At 39.5% G+C, this 21,716-nt stretch overlaps 1 protein-coding gene across 1 annotated transcript in view; it reads left to right on the top strand.

Annotated features, from left to right (window-relative positions):
* Nucleotides 1–2,056: 2,056 nt before the first annotated feature.
* cntn3b (contactin 3b) overlaps nucleotides 2,057–21,716 on the top strand; it is a gene marked incomplete at its 3' end in the record, with an annotated part of 66,711 nt that continues 47,051 nt past the window's right edge. Inside the window, 2 exon segments of the mRNA XM_036151970.1 lie at nucleotides 2,057–2,598; nucleotides 11,798–11,932. Coding sequence (XP_036007863.1) covers nucleotides 11,878–11,932 — 55 coding nt within the window.

The following is a 21,716-nucleotide window of genomic DNA, read 5'->3' as shown; positions in this document are numbered from 1 at the left end:
GGGAGACTGATTTACATATATCATAATCATTTTAATGTTATGCACTTGCACCCCCGCCCCCCTCCACGCACATTTAATGGAATAGGGACAAGGCTGTTTTGTCAGGTCAGAAATGGCCTGAACATCAAAAGCTATTATCCAACCATTTCCCAATCCTGTTTTGTGTTGAGGGATTTTTTTTCATGGGAGCATGCACAGGATGAATAAGAAAGGAACAGCCGTAAAAAAATTATTTAGCTATATCTTTATTTAGTCACACTGTTGGCTGGGTTACTGTTAACAGTAACCCAGCCAACAGTCACTTATGGGTCCCTTATGGGTAGAAAATGTGGCCTAAATTGGAACATCTGCTTGTTACATAACGGCCCCTAATAAATTACAGGATCGATGCCACACACAATAGGTAACAAATGGGACCCCTAAGGGTCCAATGTGTGTTGCCCGATTTGAAGACCTAGCTAAGACCAATGCTGGGTATCCAAAAGCCCCCCCCCCCCTCTCCACCCCTCCTTTATTGTTTGAATTTAGTTAACCCAAGTGGTTCTCAAGAAGCTCATTGTCAGGGTAGCTTTTGCTAAGCCTTCTTGATACTCATACAGCCTGAGCCACATTTATATGGGGTCTCATCCACACATTTTGGCTGAGACATTGCCATTATTATCAGTTTGCGGGTACTTTAATGGCAGCACTGTTTCTGATATGTTATAACAGCATTTCAAACTACAGAAACTTTATTGGTAACAGTGCTGTAAAACAACAAGGGAAAGACTAACAACGTTAATATGAAAACATGAACGAACCTTCCCAGACGGAGAAGCCTTTTTCCTGGATTTATTTATCCTCTTTCAGTGGACAGCAGAGGTAGCAAATCAGCTGTTTTATTTACCACCACATCCATTGTTAGTGACTTAGAGTCAAGGACTATTTCCATTAGTAATTTTATTATTAATCTTTAAACAATATGTCCTCCAGGGTGGTGCATGTTTTGGAAATAAAAAAGTGGCCATTTTTGATATTCTTAGACAAGCATGCAATTTTTCAACCACCAAATACTGTGACCAAAGCAAACACTTTAGTTTATTCATTTAATTATTTAGCTATCTATTTATTTAGTACAAGTCGGGCAGCAGAGTTAAGAGTTCCAAGGCCAAAAGCCTCATTTAACAAAAACAACATTGTCCCTATCACGTTTTTCCCCCAAAAAATATTATGATGATCCCTAAAACTCTTATTATTGCACTTATTATTATTTGAACTGGGGAGACACAAGTAGAAGTATTTTGCAAGGTGTGACTACATTATGTCCTGCTGTATTCATTTACCACAAAAACGTACATGAACAAGAAAGTAAAAAAGTAATATCTAAAATGCTGATGAGTTCTGAGGAGGAAAAGCGACTTGAGTCCATTCACGCCTTTCACTAATGAGTAGTGACGTCACTGGGGAACTATTAACCCTTGCTTGGACAAACTGAACTGTGGAGGGTATCAGAATTTAAGCCGACGTGCCAATGATTCAATTTCTATTTGCTGCTGTTTTTTATCCTAAATATCGAAACAAAGAAAATATTTAAAGTCAGATTCAAATGTATTTTTTTATGTTGATAAGTTCCAGTGGTTTCTGGTGAAAGTCAAATTACAAAAAAAAATGCACAGATAGAAATCTCTTTTTTTCTCCCGAATGTATGGATCATCGTCCAGCGGTCAGCAGAAGCGTGACTTCAGCTCGTTTGATTTACCACAGACATCCTTCGTAGGAACTGGAAGTCAGAGATCATTTTAGCTACATTAGGACATTTAAATAAGCAATCTTTACATAATGTTTACCCCGCATGTCTGTTTTAATTGTAATAAACAGATTTTCAAGCTTCTGTTCCTCTGTTTGGCGCAGTGGAACAATAAGTATCCCGAGGCGAGCACTTACTCCAGCAGTGGAAATAGCAGGTGTCCGTAGGCTGGTGGCGCATTACTCTGTGTATGCGTGCGTGCGTGCGTACGTGTGTGCATGTATGTGTGTGTGTGTGTGTGTGTGTGTGTGTGTGTGTGCGTGCGTGCGTGCGTGTCGCAAGGGGGTCGGTTGCTTTTCTTTTTTACGCGTCACCAGTGGGCGCTTCTTCCTGCGCACATCATAGAGAGCAGAGCCCGGGGATGCGCGCAAAGTGAGTATCGCCCCAGTCAGTGGCGCCACAGCTGTCCTCCGCTCTCTGCTCCCCTCTCTGCTCCTCTCTCTCCGCTTTTTCCTTCCAGGCTGCATGTTTTAGGAGCGCACACAAGGCAACGAGGAGCTCGAGGAAACGCGTCGCCCCTCAGCCTCAGCCTGCACATTCATTCCTGATCGTTGGATTAACGGAGGCAGAAGTGGTGCTCGTCCAATCCCGTCCGAGGGAGCCGAATTGAGGGACAGAGTGTAATTTCCCCTCTTGGAGCAAAGAGCGCCTTATTTCTTTCTTTCTTTCTTTGTTTCTTTCTTCGTTTTTTTTTCTCCCGAGAGTTGCAGTGCATTGAAGAAGAAATGCATCTGAAACACCAAATCTGACGGATACTGGACTTACAACTAAAGCAGGTTAATGAAGAGGAAAAAATCTGCATCCTAGGAGCAGTAAGTGTTCACTCTGATTTTATCACTGCATGCTTTTGCTTTCTCTTAGGCGTGCAGGATTTATGAAAGAAAGACACTCAAAAAAAAAAAAAAAGAAACTCTGGTGCCAAGTTTGCAACTTAATTTGACACAAAAGGGGGAAAACCCACCCTGCAATACAGTGATCTCTAGAGAGATCAGTCTCATCTTAATTTGTGAGGATAAACTGAGACAAGATGTGCGTGCTGATCGCAGTCACACACACACACACACACATACACACGCAGTGCTGATGGTTGCGTTTCCAGACGAGCCTCAAATGGTTTGGATGGTCCTTCAGGGGATTCTCACTGCTGGGGCTCATTTCCCTCCATCTAGGACAGAGTCCATATGGTGCTGCTCTGCTCTGTCAGAGACACCGCATCAGGTCCAAAAGCTCCCGCAGAAACTTGCTTAAGAATTCAGCATCAATTCACTTCAGTTTATTTGCCTCACGCTTGTCATCTGAAGGCACTTTACAATACGGACAGGTACGATTTACATCCCTGCGCATAAAAAAAAAGAGAGGAACCCCTTCCAAATTACTGCTTCTACGAAGCTGGTTTATGTCCACAAGTTGTCTGACAATGTCATCTTCCCCCTTTTGTGCCTAAAAGCGATGATAGAGGAAGCCCACGGGGAGATAGTAATTAAGCAGATCACTTTGACAGCTCAACACAACTGTGATCTATTCTGGAAAACCAAATATTTGCCCACCAGTGGGTCCACACTACCCCTCGTTTTTTATTCCCACCCAGACGGACGGAACAGTGAAAAGGAAAATGCAGCCGACCGCATCTTCAAAGTATCCTCCTTATTCAGAGGGGACTGTACCCCCCCCCCTCTTATCTCTTCATGTATATTTATAGAGCTTTTGCACATATTTGGAGAATAACAAGTAGTAGCCAAATGAGAGGTGAAACATGTTTTTGAAGCCATGCAGGGAGTTATTCTGTAATGCAGCAATATCCAGCATGGCAGGGCAGGGGGATGAGCTTGTGCTGTGGCACCATTTGCTTTCAAAAGCCCCTTTGATTGAACCAGAGAGGCAATTACAGTCTGCAGCCAGTTTTCTTTTCTTTTTTCCCCCCTCAAAAGCCGTGAGATGAATTGAAGAGAATAGAAGAGAAAGGAAAAACTGTAAAGTGGCTACCCAAGTGTCTCCTACTCCTCATTTTTGACCTCCAGTCATGTGTTTAGCGGCTGTATCTATCTAGGATTGGGGGGTGGGGGGGGGGCTCTGTTCCCTTCTCTTTTAGGTGCACTCACTCCCCTGCCCCCTAGAGTGGCCATTTGCTGTGTTTAATGTCGAGGGGCAGCGGGGTAAGTGGGGCGGGGATGGGGGTGGGGGGGGTGTCATCCAGGGGATCGGGGACTTCTTAGCTGGAGAACTGCACAGCTGGATGTGTGGTGGAGGACCTTGGCCAGATGTTGAAACCAACGATAGCAGTCAAATTTAAACACACCATAATCTGTCACAGTCTGTCATTGATTTCTGTTTTGTATTGTATGTGTGTGTGTTTTATTTTGGGGCACCCAGATTAAAGAATTTTATTAAGACAATATCACAGTAAGACAACCTTGAGTAAGAACACTAGCTTTCACAGAATCATGATATTATGATGGAAAGTTGAAAGAAAATGCTTAACAGGAAACAATTGCTTTTATTCAGAACAGGCAAGCAAAATTTTTTCTACTGCTGGGTATAGGTTATATGACATTATGGCGATTATCTTTCCGTGGCCCGGTGGTGTTTTGATTCCGATACATAGACTACAAAAACTAAGAGGAATAAATGCATATATGCGCAAGTATATAAAAGTGCATATTATCTGGTTAATTTGTAGAGCTATCTGCGTAGGTTGCCAGCCTCCAGACAGGGTGTTTCAAGCTCGTCAACTATACTTTCTGCACCGTTTTACCGGACTGGAAAAAAAAAAAAAAACAGCCAATTTTGTCCCCTATGGGAAAGGATAAACTATAGCATGATTCTTTAATGCACCTGGCCAACAGTGCACAGCAATGGGTGGGAAGGGGCAACGCCTCCCTTTTCTGTGCTCTTAACAGTCGGACAAATGTACATTTTAAGAAATTTAAATAAGAAAGGGCAAAAGCGGTTGTATCACAATAAAATATTTTAATGGAAATGTATTTAGTTGGGCTAAATGATCTGGTAGAGCCTGCAGCACAGACAGCTGATTGGTATCATGCAGCGAGATGTGGAGAAGGGTTGTACGGTATTATTCTAAGCACAATGCCTTTGAAAATGGTCTGGTCACTTCAGCATTTTTCATTTTTCATTTTCATAAAAGGACTTCAGAAAAAGTATTTTAAGTACAATTGATGATATGTCTACACAAAAAAAAGACAAAAGAAAATGCTTACAGTACTCACACAGAAATTTCAAATAACATTAAATAAGTACACTATATAGTGTAGGGATCTGCTCAGATAACCTGCAGCAAGCTGCTTTCCACACCCTGAATATCTGGGTTTTTCATGATTAAATCAAATTAATACATTTTATTAATTCAATTAAACTGTAGGAAGAATATCACAGAACACTTTACTGATTTTGAAATCAGAACCTTTTAAACCTCGTTATACTTTGATTCCACTAACAGGCTAATACCTGAAATCTGTTACAAAAAGCAGTATTGTTTATACGTATTGTTATCTTGCCGTATCTGAAGTTGACCTCAGCCACTTTTCTGAGTTGACTTTCTCCTGTACACCGTTATGTCTGTCGATTTAGGTTTTGCGGTACCAAAACCTTTGCAACGTAAAATGGTGGGCTTGAAATATAGAAGAAGAAAGAATGCGCTTGCTCCCACTTCTTTCATGACTGTTAACCTTACAGCTACTGAGACTGAGTTTGGAGGCCAGCAACAATACATTTATGAATATCTATGTTTGGGCAATGTTTTGGCTAATATTTAAGTCTATCCAAAAAAAAAAAAAAAACCTGAAAGAAAAAAAGCACTTTTATTTAAGCTTGGTTGGGTTTATTGTATTATCAAGACTAAAATGTTTTCTCACAGCCTGGCTGTCTCTGTAGTGGATACCTAACACTCTCCATCCGCTCAAAGTTACAGTTAAATCCAGATTAATTGTTTAAGTTGGGAAAATGATCATAGCTACATCCATTGTTTGGTGTCACAGTAGCGCTGTTAGAGCCGTTTTGGCGCCTTCCCTGAACCTTAAAAAGGTTCGTCACAATCGCATGTACATGATTGAATTAAGAAGTCTTTGTTTCATTTCGTGTTAGGCATTTTGCTGCACTCCAACTGAAAACACCGACGTTAATTTTGCTTTTTTTTTTTTTGTTTGTTTGTTTTTTTGGTCACCTGGCTCGGGGAAAAAGGCATCTGTTTAGTGTGAATTCTTCATTTACTGGCCAAAGCCCAGAGCAGCTGTGTATTCAGATTGTGCGGCGGCTCCTTGTCTCCCAGGTTCTCCTTCAGAGTGATTGGATGGAGATGGCAGCAGATAGCCGTAGAGACAATAACAACACTGGAATGAGTGCATCAGATGCTGAGCTGAATTCACACCCAGTCTGCCAGTGGTGTTCAATTTGCTCAGAATGAGTCTTTATTTTTCCTTGCATGATCTGATACGTGCAGATCTCCCACGTTTGTGGCGCTGCTATACAGCTTGTGATCGGTATGCAGACCTGAAGCATGTGAACCGCTTTGATAAAATGTCTCCTTTCCTTCCTACCTTATTAGATTCTTTTGCAATTATGCTGCTCTGGGGGGGAGGGGGGGTGCCTTTAACCACCTCTCCTATCAATTATGCGCCAAACAACAGCCCTGCTAACCAAGAAGTCATCTCATTTACTCTGCAATGCGTTTAGCCAATGACTTCCATTAGGTTTAGCTTCTGTGGAGGTGAAAGTGCAACGCCTCATTACATTTGGCACAGCAATCTTTCGCTCATCATTTCAGCTGAGAAACCTGAACAGAGGGAGAAATGCCACCGCATCTTCAGTGCAACAAATCTCACAGGGCAAGAGTTTTTTTTTTTTTTTTTTCATTTACGATGTCCAGAAATTTGTATTCCGTCTTTCACTCTCAGATTTACAAAAGCTTCAGGTGCTCCTGCTCTGAAAGGGTTGAGGCTGTTTCAGTTTTTTGAAGGTTAGAAATGTCCTTACAGAAGAAAAAGGATACATAAAAGGGGCGGACCTCTGTGTGAAATCGCAATTTGTTTCAAAAAACTATGTATTCCTCCCTTTATCTAGCAAGTTTTTTGATTTGCATAATACGAATACACAAAATGCTCAAAAGTGAAAGAAGTCCTTTCAGGTTTTTTGAGCCCAGGGACTTACATCCATTATATCAGCAGATACTCTCTGCTATGGACTGTTTGGTTTTCAAGGACAGCTTTTCCCAAGGAAGTTTTCCTTTTATCATCTTGAAACTTGTAGGACTGAGGGGTCGAGATGGCAAGGATGGATCATCCAGGGAGAGGATGGTCCTTAATGCCTCACTCAAACTGACAAATGCGCCGCACATTTTTTCCCCCTCTTTCCTGTAGCCCCTCAGCGTGTAATCCAATGCGATGGTTTTTTCGAGTGGCAAAACGCCCACTAAATTTTGAAAGACACCAAGAAATCCACTCTGAATTCAGCTGCGCTTGCAATTACCGGAGACGAAGAACAATTACTGGCACCGGGAGAGTCGAGAAACAGCAACACTGACCATTAAGTTATAATCAAGCAAATTACATTTTTTTTTTTATCTTTGCAGACTTTACTGTGCATCAGGTAGCATTGGAAGATTTTCCATACCATGCCTATTAAATCGTTCCGCAGCCAGTAAACCTATAGTTATAAGTTAGCGACACAAGTAAGCAGTTTGTGTGTAGGTCTAAGTCAAGTATTCCAAAGATAGCTCTGGGTTAATCCACACAACAGGGTTGTGTTGTAAGGATATGGGGTTGTGTTGAATTCTTAATCCTGAGAAGCGCATCCTTTTCCACTTACTGTGATGTAGGTCAGAGCTCAAGCAAAGCCCCTCCTTTTTTCTCTGAATTGCACTGTTAGAGCCTTCCACTTCATATAAGGAAACTGAACCAGTGTCCACTGGTTGGAGCCATAAATAAGTAATGGCTCCAAGGGATATGGAAATTTATGGGGAATGGATTCAGATGTCAGTAAGAGTGCACTCACTATTACAATGTTTAGCTTATGATTAAATGCGGCACAGTTGGTTTTAGATTATCAATAGCATTTTCCGTGTTTAATCATATCACTCAATCAATAAGTAATCGCGAGAAATGGTCCATTTCACACAAAATTTTGTAGAGATGCAGATTCATGGCAACGGTAAGGCATGAGGAGTGTCATCAGAAGAGGAGTTCAGAGAGTTTCTTTGGTAACTATCTTACTAGCAATTAATGATGCTCTCTGTATACTTTACATTATCAGTACCTGGCAAGATTTGCAAGGGGTCGCATTGTGGTGCTTGGATGGTCTTACTGAGCAACCTCTTGGTTTGGGGTGTGCAATGGCCCGAGCTTAAAACCAGTAGTTACGCAATCCTGCCCTGCAACGTACAGTGGGCAAAGCCTGTTGATAGATGAAAAGAATAAATGCTCAGTAATGTGTCTATGACCTTACTCCAGTTGTGTGGTCTGTCTTAAACAGCCAGGCTCTTCGTGTATGTTGATGGTATATTCCAAGATCAGGTGACTGTAATACTTGTTCAGCCAGCCATTGCTAGAAAACTGCACAACAAAGCACCATGCAAACAAAAAAATTAAATCTCCATCAAACTCCGCAAAGAGCTGAACTATAATGGTATCAAAGATGTCTACAAAGCATCCTCTTTATCTGGGTGCATCACCCATGATCCCCTTTTGAATCCTCATCCTGCAATTGAGATGCAACAACGGACCCATTTTCTTGAGCACAAAGCATGGATTAATGAACATAAGGGGTGTTGTCCATAATTTGTGATATTCACTTAAGCAACCTGTGTAGGGTAAGTGAGCTCTATGACAATTATCATACAAGCTCTTCAAATGCGTTCTGTACTTTAAATAAAGAAGAAATTATGTGTGCCATCTTCAACATGTCATCTGCAGAGATGGAACATGTTTTAAGGCATCCTTGGTCCATCCGTTTGCAGTCTGCGTTCCATTTAGACATTTGGTCATCAAGGACATCCCTTGATGACGTTACCTTGTAAAGATTTTATTGACCATGATAATAAAGCTCATGCACACTCATAAGAGTGAGGAAAATTAGGGTTAATTGCTGAAATCGTCATCAGAATATTCATTAGTAATATCATAATTGCATGGTTTACTGACATTGTGCAGCCACAATTTTTAATATGCTTTGGCGTAAAGGTCACATTGACTTATTTGTAAATTTTGACACCATGTAGAATAAAAAATTCTATGCAGCATGTTGCTGCTCAGGCTCTTGTGCTGGGGAAATTAGTTTTTAACTAAACCTTCAGCACTAATTAGCAGCCAATTTTTTTTTTCTTCCATGTTTATTCAGTGCAGCTTCCTTAATAACTTGAGTCACCACATGTGTATATCCTCAGTGTTTTGTTTGTTTAAAAAAAAAAAAAAACTTTGGCTAGCTTAACGAGCAACACACTTGCTTCTTAGTAAATTTAGAATAATTTAAGCCATCTCCACTTATTAGTATTTTGTCATTTATGTTATATTGTCGTTCCTCTACCTTGTGTTGGAGAAAAATATCCCAGTCGCTTCAGGAAAAGTACAGGACTTCAAGTGGGTCAGGATAACAGCATGGTATGAATGTTGGAGTATTACACACTGCCTTCACTTTTTATATGTATGATGGTAATACGGGCTTTTACACACAATTACTGACCAGAAGCGTGTTAAGCCCTGAAATTTGCATCCTTTGGTTGTATAAAAATGTGGGATTATATACCACCTACCTGGAAAAAAGGACAGGTACTCCTGATTGGTGCCATATCAGATCATTTCAAAGTCTGTAGAGCGCAGAATGAAATACTTTCGAAGGTTTTAATTTAGGACCGTCTTTTAATATGAGGTTTAATTACTATTCTACCTGCCCTCTAAGCAGCGCGGCTCATTTCATAATAAGAAGAAAATTGCAGACCTTAACTACTTCTTTAATTGTGCAGTTTCCAAAAAATCTGATTTACAAGGCATGTGAGGGTTACTGGTATCATGCTTTTAAAATCTCACATCTTTAAAACGGCCCAAATATTCTGTCATAATAATGATGGGTGCTTTATCTGGCTGTATGGAGGACAGACGTACACAACGCTGCCCCTCCCCCTATACTTCCAGAAAAATTTAAAAATAAAACATTCAGCTGTTATAAATATTCCCAGTCGTGCAGACCACTGACAGTCAATGTGATGAGTCCCATTACTTCATTTAAGCCGATGCTGTTTTATAGCAAGCTACAAGCTGGTTGGCAAACAATAAGAGATCATTGGATATATTTTTGTTTTAAATCACTGTGTTAATACTTTGATACCATCACGCCGTGAAACTATTACTCAAGATTTTAATACTGCGAGAGAGTCATACCAGCTACACCCACTATAGGAGCACCATTTCCAACAGCGTTGCAGGGAAGACTTTATGGTTGAGCTGTACTTTTTCTGGTCACCCGCTGTTTCTCTTAAGAAAGCCCAGAAACCGTTAATTAGGGACATAAACATCGGATTCTGTTAAACTATGATTGACTGAATATAACATTATTTAGGTTTTGAACAGATAGCATTACTGGACAAACAAGTGGGTTTGGTATGCAGAGGCCTTATTGGTTCCTTCTAAATACAAAACAGCAACAAATGTAAATCTACACAAAGCAGCCGGCGGGGATAGACAAATTTAGACATATTTTGATCCATGTGCAGACCAGGGATCGGTGTGTCAACTATTGGGGCCCTAAAGATGTCGCAGTGATGAAACCAGAAGGACTGTAAACCTACCCACACACACACATGTCATGGCACTCCGTGAAAGGAAATAGAACAGCCTTTGGCAACTGCACAATCCGACTCTCCGATCTCACGGATTCATGTACACCAAAATTCAGTTAAGTGTTGATATTGCTGCCTGATACGTCTAGGAAACATCTTCTGTCTTTTTGAGCTTCGCTCACTGTATTGACAGAATGTCAGATGATAAGTAAACTGTCTGGCAACAATGTTGCTCCACGTTTGCCCTCTGGTGCAGTTCTAAATGTTACAGCTTCTTACAAATTTGAACTATATATACTATATATATATATATATATATATATATATATATATATATATATATATATATATATATATATATATATATATACACCATCCCTTGTCTGCATTTGCATCAGATTACAGCCATATCAGACTATTAATTTTGGGTATAGTAAGATTAGCGCCTTTTTCCAAAATTGCAACTCTGCTAATTTCAAAGGATAACAGTGGCATAGTTTAAATCAGTGTTGTACACTTAAGGAGCCCTTTCTAACAGGATGAGTATTAAATTTAAATTGACATTTAAAACTGTTCCTCATTTATTCCCTAATTGGGAACGATATTTTATTTTGTCTGTTAACAAGGCTATTTAATATATCAGGGTTCTGCTATCATTTTGCCGTCTGTGATCATCCTGTTAGTCTAACGATTTTTCAGATGCCAAAAGAAAACCAGCACTGATGATGTTTAATAGGACACCAAACACATTGTTAAAGTAGAAAGAGGTGTTTTGTAGAGTGCTGGTACACAGTCTGCCAGCTCCTATTAATAGTCAAATTGGGAGAGAAAAGTATTTTTTTGAGGTCAATCATTTTTTTTCCCTCACTCCTCTTTAAAGCTGAAAGAATTTGCTTGTTAGGCGCCACGAGAATGAGGCGCAGCAAAAGAAAACAGAGCTATTTAGCAGCTGCTGCTTCTTCCGTGCCACCTGAAAATTGCACTGCCTGCTTGTATATGCTCATGTTTTGTGGTCCGCTCGCTTCTGCTGTATTTTCCACTCTTCTCCTCACACTTCCTCGAGAATCTCTTACCCCTCACTCAATGCAACTCAAAAATAATAAGAACCAATTTTGTAAGTTAGTAGCGCTGTAATCATGTGTTGTTGTTTTTTTCTGCCACTGTATGTTTGCTTGTCATATTTGGATCAAAATGTCACATTTTAATCACACCCGTAATTACTTTCTCTTCAGATTAAAATCTTCTATTCAAGGGAGAGCTTTCCATTCAGAAGCAATTGGATGAGAGACTCATTAGCCCTCGGCAACTGAAGATGATGTTACCATGGAAACAAATTGTTCTGCTATCAATCACGGGATGCCTTGCAGGTAAGACATCTTTGCACATATTGTATTTCAGTCTCACTACACTGCAGCTAGATGTCATGGTTGATGTTACCAGAACATTTCTTCTAAAAATGTGTCTAGGGTATATTCATTTCAGACAATTACTTATTGCCACTTTTGTGTTTCTTTGTGGTGGAGCAGACGTCTGCGCTTTGAAAAAAAATGCATCCCCAGAAATTCTTTTCACACTTGAGTGTGTCAGATAATAAAAAAAAACTTTAAAAATAAGACTCAACTAATCTGAGTAAATACAAAAAGCTATTTTCAAAGGAGAATGTGTTTTATTAAGGGAAAAAAGCTAAACAGCAGACCAGCCTGACCCAATGTGAATAATTGGTCCCCAAATCTAACAACTGGTTGTGCCACTCTTGTTGATAACAACTGCTGTCAAGTGTTAACAATAACTGGCAATTATTCTTTTAGATTTCATGAGGAATATTGGCCACTTTGCATAATTTATTTGATTAAGCCCTATTGGGAGCTTAATCAAAGCATGTTACGCCAATGGATCCCAATCGTATTTAAGTTCAGACTTTGACTAGGCCACTCTAAAACTTTAGAGTTAGTATTTTCTGAATCATTGCTGTTGGGCTTTAGATCATTGTCCTGCTGGATAACCCATGTTTGCTTGAGTCCAAGGTCACAAACTGATGACCAAGGGTTCTCCTTAAAGAAGCTGTCCTTCAGTGCAGAATTAATTAGAATCAGAATCACCTTTATTTGGCGGGTATGTGTGCACATTTGAGGAATTTGAATCTGGATTGTGCGATGTTCACAATGTGCTTATGTGTGTATACTTACTTGTATATACTATAATACAATAACACAGTTATGCAGTAATAAACATATAGGATATATATATGCAGTACTTAATTTTTATTATTATGTACATGATGTCAACATATTCTCAGTGACACACATATGACCTGCTACAAAAACTTTAGCCTACAAAGTTACTGTTGGTAGCTTTAGTAGTGTATGGAAACATATATATTTGTGTTTGTTTGTCTTCAGGTTCAGGCAGTCTTAGTTTTGCAGTTTGCAGGTCATCTAAAATTTTCACGAGTTCCTGCCATGACCTCTCATGCACCCTGCGCGTCTATAAATGATGAGAGGGGTACCCCCGTGGCGTCAGTAACTGACGAGCGGAGGGATTGCCTAAGCGTAAACTTTTGATGAGTTGGGAGTGAGACTGAGTTGGTGATGTAGGTGAATTTTGTATGCTCCCTGATATATACAATATGACAATCTAAACAATATGAACAGCAATCAAATAGAGAATAATAAATCAATAACTGATAAATGGTAGCCAGTGGCTTCATTTATAATGGAAAGTTGTCCAGGACTGGAAGCAGCAAAGCAGTCATTGACTTTTACTCTATGAGTTTAGTAATTTTGGTCAGCCGGCCACTGCACAGAAAGCAGCTGCTGCTTCTTCCGTTTTTTTCTCCATTAATGGAGAAATGTTCTTACTGTAGCTCACAAAACCCTAGCTTTGTAACCTTTTCCAGACTGATAGATGCCAGTGACAATATTTCCATTTATTCTGGAATTTCTTTAAAATCGGGGCACAATATGTTGCTTTTTTAAATCTTTCAGCCTATTTCATGTTGCCAGACAGGTGCCGTTTAAGGGTTTATTTATTCTATGGGCCAGGCAGTAAACAGGGCTGGATGGTGCCAGTGCAACTGAACAATTGTCAATTTCAGTTATTTCAAGACTTAACAAGGAGAAAATATTTTTTACTAAACACAAGGTTCGTTTGGATAGTTTCTTGTCTTCTTATAATAAATTTTCATATGAAAACATTTTAATTTGGTCAAGTTATATTGGTTTGATCTTAAACCTTGTAGGATGATCTAAAAAAGGTGACAAAAACATTTAAACAGGATAAATCTTTTCGGGGGCAAATACTTTTTATCATTGCACTATAAATGAACGTCTCACTTTTAGCAAGGACCATTTCTTTAACATTTGCTTCAGAGAGAACACGACAGAATCAGAACAATTGTTAATATCCTCAGAAACTGCATAAACCATAAAGGTTATACTGATTAAGCTGAAGGGATTACACGGATGTACAGCATTCCAGCATGATGTCCTTCACCATTCCCCAGTGTCCTCCTGCACATTTAGAGTCCACTGCACAGACACCTGGGACTCCTATTCCTGTTCCTGGCCTGTCCAGATCATTATCAGGATCCATGCAATGAATCCAGCCTCGCATTTTAGCCCAATCTACTTTTCACTGTGCCTCATTCTGCCCTTGCACAGCCACCTGGGATTCGAGCAGGAGAGGCACAGACACTCTACCAGAATGTCAACCCTTGTTCAAATGACATTGTAGCTCCCAGTGAATGTTATTCAAATTGGCTCATGGGTAATTCACGCACTTAGCCCAAGGGAGGGACGGATCCAAACAGTCTCACCTTCCCCTAGGCGAGTGGTTTTAGCAGGGGCCCTGGTCTCTGTCTGTGGGTGCTATTTCTCATTCAGTGTTATGACTGTAACTTGATAGCACTTGTAATGTTGCATTCATCAACACATTATTTGGCCTTACTAAAGTGTTCGTGGTAGTTTATTTGCTTTGTTTCATATTACAGCCACAAATTAAAATTTAGTTTATTGGGATTTTACATGCTAGAACGACAAAATGTAGGACATAATTTAGAGATGGAATGTCTTGCAAATAAAATCCAAAAAATAACTTGGAAGCACGGAATGAAAGGAGCACCAAAAAGGCACATGTTAACACTGGAGGAGCTGCAAAGATTCACAGCCGAGGTGGAAGGATCTGTTGACAACTATCAGTGGTAATCTCTGCAAGTCTGGCCTGTATGGAAGAGTGATAAGAAAAAAGCCACTGTTGAAAACAAGCTACATAAAATCCTGTTTGCAGTTTGTCACGAGCGATCTGGGTGACACTCCAAACATATCAGCAAGGTCAAGCGATCCCAAAATGTAACTTTTTTGAGCTACAAGAAAAAAAGCTATGTCTGAACGAAAACAAACACTATATATCACCCTGGACACACAAACCCCACAGTTAAATGTGGCCATGGCAGCGTCATACTATGTGGATGGTTTTCTTCAACTGAGATAGGGAACTTAGAGGGAATGAGGAGTGGAATGTAGGCAAATACATTCTGGGAAAGATCTGCTAGAAACTGCCTCCTCTGGCAGAAGTACAACCTTAAACACAGCCAGAGTTACAACAGAATGATTGAGATCTAAGTCCAGACCGAAATAAAATTGGGAATCTGTAAAAAGAATTTTAAAATGATATTTCTTCTGACCTGACTGAACTCGAGCTATTCTGCAAAGAGGGATGACAAAAATTTTAGGATGTACATGTGCAAAGCTAGATGTATAAAGAAAATTTAGTCCAAGTATAGACTCAAGAGCCGAATACAAATGCACATCCCACTTTTCAGATTTTTTATTTGTGACAAATGATTACAATTATGTATCCTACTCCTCTCACCCCACAACTGTGCTATGCTTTGTTTGAATCTGTCTTACAAAATCCAAATGAAATGCAATAAAGTCTGTGCTTATGATTTAAGTAGCTATGGTTACCATAAGGCTATCTTCAAATCAGTATATTTTAAGACAACAAAAATTGCCTCTGGTCCTAAAATCATACGAACAATAGCAAAAGTTGATCAACACTGTGTAATTATCAATTAACAAAAATAACAACTCTAATGCAGATGTACAGTGTTACCAAGCAGTCTAACCATATTGCTTTGCTACAAATTAGAAACCAGAAAATGATCTAGTGTACACTTTATTGTTGATCAGTTAATAGGTTACCTCTATAAAGTAAATGCAGGCAGTTTGCTGCATTAAAGCACTTAGAAATATATAATGACAAAACCACAAAGGAAAGACATCAGCAGCAATTTTAAAAAGACTTTATTTACAGTTTTGTCAAAATATTTTTTTTTAACATTATGCAAACATATTATAGTTGTTTCTGTTTTTCTTTAAGAAAGGGGATAATATATACTCCTCAAAAAATAAAGGAACATTGGGAGTTACATTGTATTGTTTAAGTGTTCCCTTTATTTTTTTTTAACAGTATATTTACTTAATGCTCAAAGATTAAGTAACCCACCCATTTGTACTTGTCAGACTGCAAGGAACTTTTAGGGAGTATAATTAGAAAGACTAAATGGAAAAGATTTGTTTGGAAGCATAGAGCCTGCTGATGTACTGGGATTTTAAAACACAAACATCTCTCAGGCTCACTGAGAGTGATCTGAAAAATAAAAACTATCTAGTGAGCAGCAGCTGCATGGAAGAACATGTCTAGATGATGTCAGAGGTCAGAGGAGACTAGGGAGACTGGTTGAAGATAATAGAAGGTTGACAGTAGCTTAAATAACCATAGTTTATAATCAAGATCTACAGGGGGAGTGGTGGCCTAGTGAGCAGATCACTTGCATTCTGAGAATGCTGCAAGTTCCCGGTTCGAACCTCTCAGACTGCCACAATGGGTCCCTGAGCAACACCCTAATCCCCAGATTGCTTCCCGAGGGCTGTAAACTGTCAATTGCCTAAACTTTTCTTTTTTTCTTTTAAGTGAAAACTAAAATAAAGCTTCTGTTTAGAAAACGCCATTTGAACAAACCAAAAAGACCCCTGCCATGTTGACAGGAATAAAAAAAGAAAGTACTTTTTGAATAACACCATTTGTGTGGAAGTCCAAGCGGAGCCTAGCTGTAAAAATAACTCAGACCAACCTTAAAGTACAATGGTAATTGTTGATGATTTGGGCCTGTTTTGCATCCTTGATGGCTAGACCACTGTGTTGGTGTTACAATAAAGTTGCCACAAAGTTCTCTGTGTATGAAAGGATTGTTGTGTAAAATGTCTCCAACAAACCAAACTTGACTCAAATTAAGTCGCGCAACACGGCAGTGATTGAAAGCAATGAAGATAGTCTAAAAACAGAATAGCTACAAAAGCAAAGAAAAACAGTCTTATTAAGGTCCAGGCAAAAGCCAAACCTCCAACCAATTAAATCGTGACACCTTGATCGTAGGAGTGTTCTCTCATAACAGAACACCAAGATGCCTTATATAACTAACACAGGTTGCTAAGAAGAATGGTCAAAAATTTCCACATCACAATGTGAATGGCCAACAAGGTCCCACACAATGTTTAACTTAAGTTATTAGTTTTATTCGTTTTATAAATTACATAATAAGGTTGTTAAAATAATTGGCATCTTGTAATAATATATACAAAGGAAATGAATAATTCAAAGATACTCATTCATAAATTGTCACACTTTTTTTTTCTGAATGATGCCACAGGCGGCGCTAATGCTACAAGCTAACGACCTGTCCCTGACAAAAGCTGTCCCAGAAATCTCCCACATATCAGCGTTTTATGATTGAGAAACTAAGTTGCACACAGCAAGAGCTTTTAAGATATCTGGTCATAATGCCATCATTATTACAGACAGAGTAGTAAAAGAAGAGCTGAGGCCAATGCCGGTTATGGTATGTAGGCGCCAGATCCATGTTTGTTTTGAAACACTGTTTATTTTTTTATCTTAGGCTACTACTGAGGGACAAATAACAAATCATTCTAACATTTAATTATGTCATCAGCACAGCGACACACTTACATGCTAAGGCTAACCAATTATAATAAACTAACATTATTGTATGACTGAATTTCAAGAAGGAAGTATTTTCTTGTTTACAAGGAAGTGAAACTTAAATTCTGTATTTCTCTAAACAAGGGCTCAATTGTCCCTTACTTATTGGTTTTGCCCTAATAATGGAAGCTAAAATTATGTTGGTCATATTGTAATTCATCCTTTTTTTTGTTATTAACCAATAATTTACCCTATGCCCTCAAAAAATGAGGTATTGAAAAGTATGTATCGAGTATTTTTCTTAGTATTGGTAACAAACTTCAAATTTTGGTATCGTTACAACCCTATAACACAACAATGTGGGGTAATATGTTAAAAATGGGTCAGAAAATTTGCAAAAGTAATATTAAGGTCTGTTTCTATATTTCTATTCAAAAAGCAGCTTGTTAGTACTAGAACACTTCCCAAATTACTCATTTATTTACTTGCTTGTTTCTCTGTTTTTCTGCAGATTACTTTTTGCCTCATTCCTTTTTCTCCATTCCAAACAACCCCCTAACAGCAGGCACAACTCATTGTTCTTTCTGGCTTCTCAACCTGTTTTGATTTCATGACACATTTTTACCACGTGTAGAATGGCTAGCCACATGCTTCAATCTGCTAGCAGTAGGATATTAATTAGACCTTTTCTGGCCGTCTGTTGACTGCGTTGATTCTGTACCAGATTGTGTTCCACATCCCTTCGTTTTAGGCTGCCGGTGGATGAGTGCATCTCCTTATGGCCCCTATTAGCTGGTGCGCATTTAGCATAACACAGATAGTCTTAAAATAGAGTTTTCTGCTTCCTATTTCCACTTACTCACAAATAAGTGTCAATTAATCTGAAATTTGTGAAATATGGCTGTCTGTATTAGAAGCTGCCTCTTGTTGAGTGCTTAAATTTAGTCTTCAACTGCTTTTGTCATTAGATTGACTTATTGATAATTAACATTGAACACCTCTGTTACATTGTGGCAATCAGACAGCTCTGTGAGACTCATTAGACCCCCCGTCTTCGACACCTTAGCCAAGCAAACACTGAAGATAATGCAATAAAAGGATAAGTGGCATGTGCTGCTCCTGTATTTTCTATTTTACTTTAACGGGTCTAGGAGCCTATCAGATCCATGACTGTGATGTGTCTTTTTTCCTTGAAAGTGTCCAGCTACAGTTTTACCAGGCAGTTGCCTGACCATTCAACAGTCAGGCAAAACAGTGAGTAAAGGTACACATGCAGACTAACAATGGGAACATAGACATCACATATTAAAATTAGCTGGTGCATCTAGAATGGGCACTAGAAGACATTGCATGTCAAGTTGGTGGTGCGTATGACCTTTCAACAAAACAGGAAGTAAAAGCTAACCTGATGGAGGATGCTTCATAGATGCATTGGATGTAAGGTTCTCAGACTGCAGTCCAAGTACCTTTGCCGGCACTTATGCTGCTTTTCCAGCGCCATTTTCAGCTCTGCACGACTCTATTTGCCCCGCACCAGCTTTACTCTACTCCTGTTGGTTTTCAACAGACCCAGTATGGCTTAATGCTTCCTGGGGTGGCTTTAAACCCAACCTCCAGCCATCAGTGATGTGTGTTCTGCTGCTGTTAAGCGTTACTGTGTAACATTAACACTTTAAAGGAGCAATAAGCAAAATTTGATAATTTTAGATAGAAATAACTAAAAAATAGTGATGTGCAGAAATAAGGGCATCTTTTTAACTGGAATAGTATGATATGAGGTCACACGGCATCTCTCTGTATTGTTCTCCAGTCGCTTGTTTACAAAGCCGGGCTGGCCGCATATACACGTACTTACCTGTGAATATCTGCCACTCAGGGCTTAGCCCCTCCCTGCCCAGACAATGGCCCCATCAGAGCAATGTTGATGCTGTTTTGTTGTGAATTTATCCTTTGCAAATATGTGCATACGAAGTGAGAAGGGGAGGAAGTGTGTGTGTGTGTGTGGGGGGGGGGGTGTAGCAGCTGGAGTGGAGGTAGAGAGAGGCGTGGCTTGATACACACCTTGTTTTGGTCTACAGACAGCGATCAACAGCTAACTTAGTGGTGAAAGTTCGTTTATTGGTCCTTTAAAGAAAACTATGAGAAACGGTAAAAGAATAAAAAAGTTAATAAATCATTCTGAATAAAAACTTAACTAAAATTAAAAATACAAATTATGTTTGTATCATTGTACATGCAAGAATGTCTTGAACATTTTTTTTACTGATAAAATAATCCACTGGGATAAATACAGGGATCACAGATCAGTCTGAAGTAATAATAAAATAAGGCACAGCTTCTTTCTGCCTGCATAGCTATGGGGGGAATGACATAAACGGAGAGGCAACAGGAGACTGTTTGATCAGCTCTAAAGTTTGCCTTACAGAGTTAAAGTTTAGGGCTTTAATGGGGATGTTTATGCCTCAGCCATGGCAAGAACGATGATAAGGACTTTAAAGCGCAAAACTGCAGGCTTTTGATCCCAGTGAAATAATTTTTGTAGGTTGGATATTGGATTATTCACATTGGACTGATTCGGCAGAGGGTTCTTTGGGTTAGATCCAGAGAAAAGCTGCCACTGCATTGGTGGGAACCAGTCCTTTTTTGGCAGTCTGCTGTAGCGACAGCTCCTCTCTGTCTTCTCCTTCCGCCTGGACACAGTGGTTTGATCGGGGTCCGTGAACACATTTTTGAATCAAACACCCTATAGAGACAAAGCTTAGTAGTTTTCAATGTATGTAAATTGAGAGAAAGCCTCCCTGGATCTGTGGATCTGATTTGGGTAATTAAATACAGCACGCCCATCGGCGTATAGAAAGCTGAAATGTACTTTTCTTGTTTCTTTAATTCAGGCATGGTTTGAGGTTGACAAATAGTAAAATTATATTTGGGTTTGACCCACTCTGTTCATGGTGGTCCTTAATATTATTGTTGCCACTCTACAGTTTAACTTTTCCCTGCACCTCCTCAGCAAAAACCTTCTCCTTTCTCCTCATCCCTCATCCAATCAGTGAACAGCAGTCTGTTCATGTCAAATTTCAGCCCATACTGCCTCCTGAGGAGGAATGTAAAAAGTCAGCCTGGTATGAGAAATACTGTGACTATAATTAAAGTGCACACAGAGTGGGCAGAACCGAGTAGAGCCTGGCCAGGAGGTGGGTGTGGAAAAGATTTTTAAAGGTTTTTTTATCAAACATTTACAAGTTATTTACAACAAGCTAGGTAACTATTGCAGAGCTAATAAACCAAAGTTAAAATACAAGATGCCGACAGTGAATTAAGAACTCTTTCTCTCATCTTTGACTTCAGAATGCGAAACTAGAAGTAACATCAAAACCAACTCTACACTGTTCAAGTTGTAAGATGGAAAACCAGTGTAATATGCTGATTGCTGTCCTTAGATACAAGCTAAATGTTGGCAATACAGGCTAATAACAGCAGCTCTGTGCATTTTTGGGGGATTTTATCAATAATTCACTATGGTAGCCTCGGCTACTTGGTTGATTTTGGCTGGGAATGGTAACACACTTTACACCATTACTTGTTTTGGTTCACATTCACATTACACTTTTGAAATGAGACCAAACTGCCTTGACATAAACGTCACAGAGCCCAGAATGTCCTGTTATCATGGCATCCAGTCATTTGTATACACTAAGGTTAATCAGAGAGTACAACGTCAGTCATTTACTCACACATCGTCAACCCTCAACCTGAACACAGGGACACCCCAGGGGTGTGTCCTCAGTCCCATTCTCCATGAAATATTCCATCATGACTGCTCCCTCCGTTTCTGATAACAATGAGTCAGTCAACAGGGTAGAGGTCCAGCAAGTAACACTATGTAATCCGGACCTCAGCATCTTAAAGATGAAAGAAGTTAATTTGGACTTCAGGAAATCTGAGCACACCACACATACTCCCGTTGATACACAGCAAGGGCGTTGAGAGTTGATAATTAAAAGTTCCTGGGTGTCCATATCTCTGCTGATCTCACCTGAAACAGAAATATCTCAAATCTGGTGTGAAAAGCTCAACAAAGACTTTCTCAGGAAATTAAACTGTTCACCTTCCTCACCAGCTCCTCACAAAATTCAGTGAGAGCCAACTAGT

The sequence above is a fragment of the Fundulus heteroclitus genome, chromosome 20 (genome assembly GCF_011125445.2).
Source record: "Fundulus heteroclitus isolate FHET01 chromosome 20, MU-UCD_Fhet_4.1, whole genome shotgun sequence".
NCBI classification, from domain to species: Eukaryota; Metazoa; Chordata; class Actinopteri; order Cyprinodontiformes; family Fundulidae; genus Fundulus; species Fundulus heteroclitus.
Note: the sequence above shows the minus strand (reverse complement) of the source record. Positions and strands in the feature narration are given on the sequence as shown.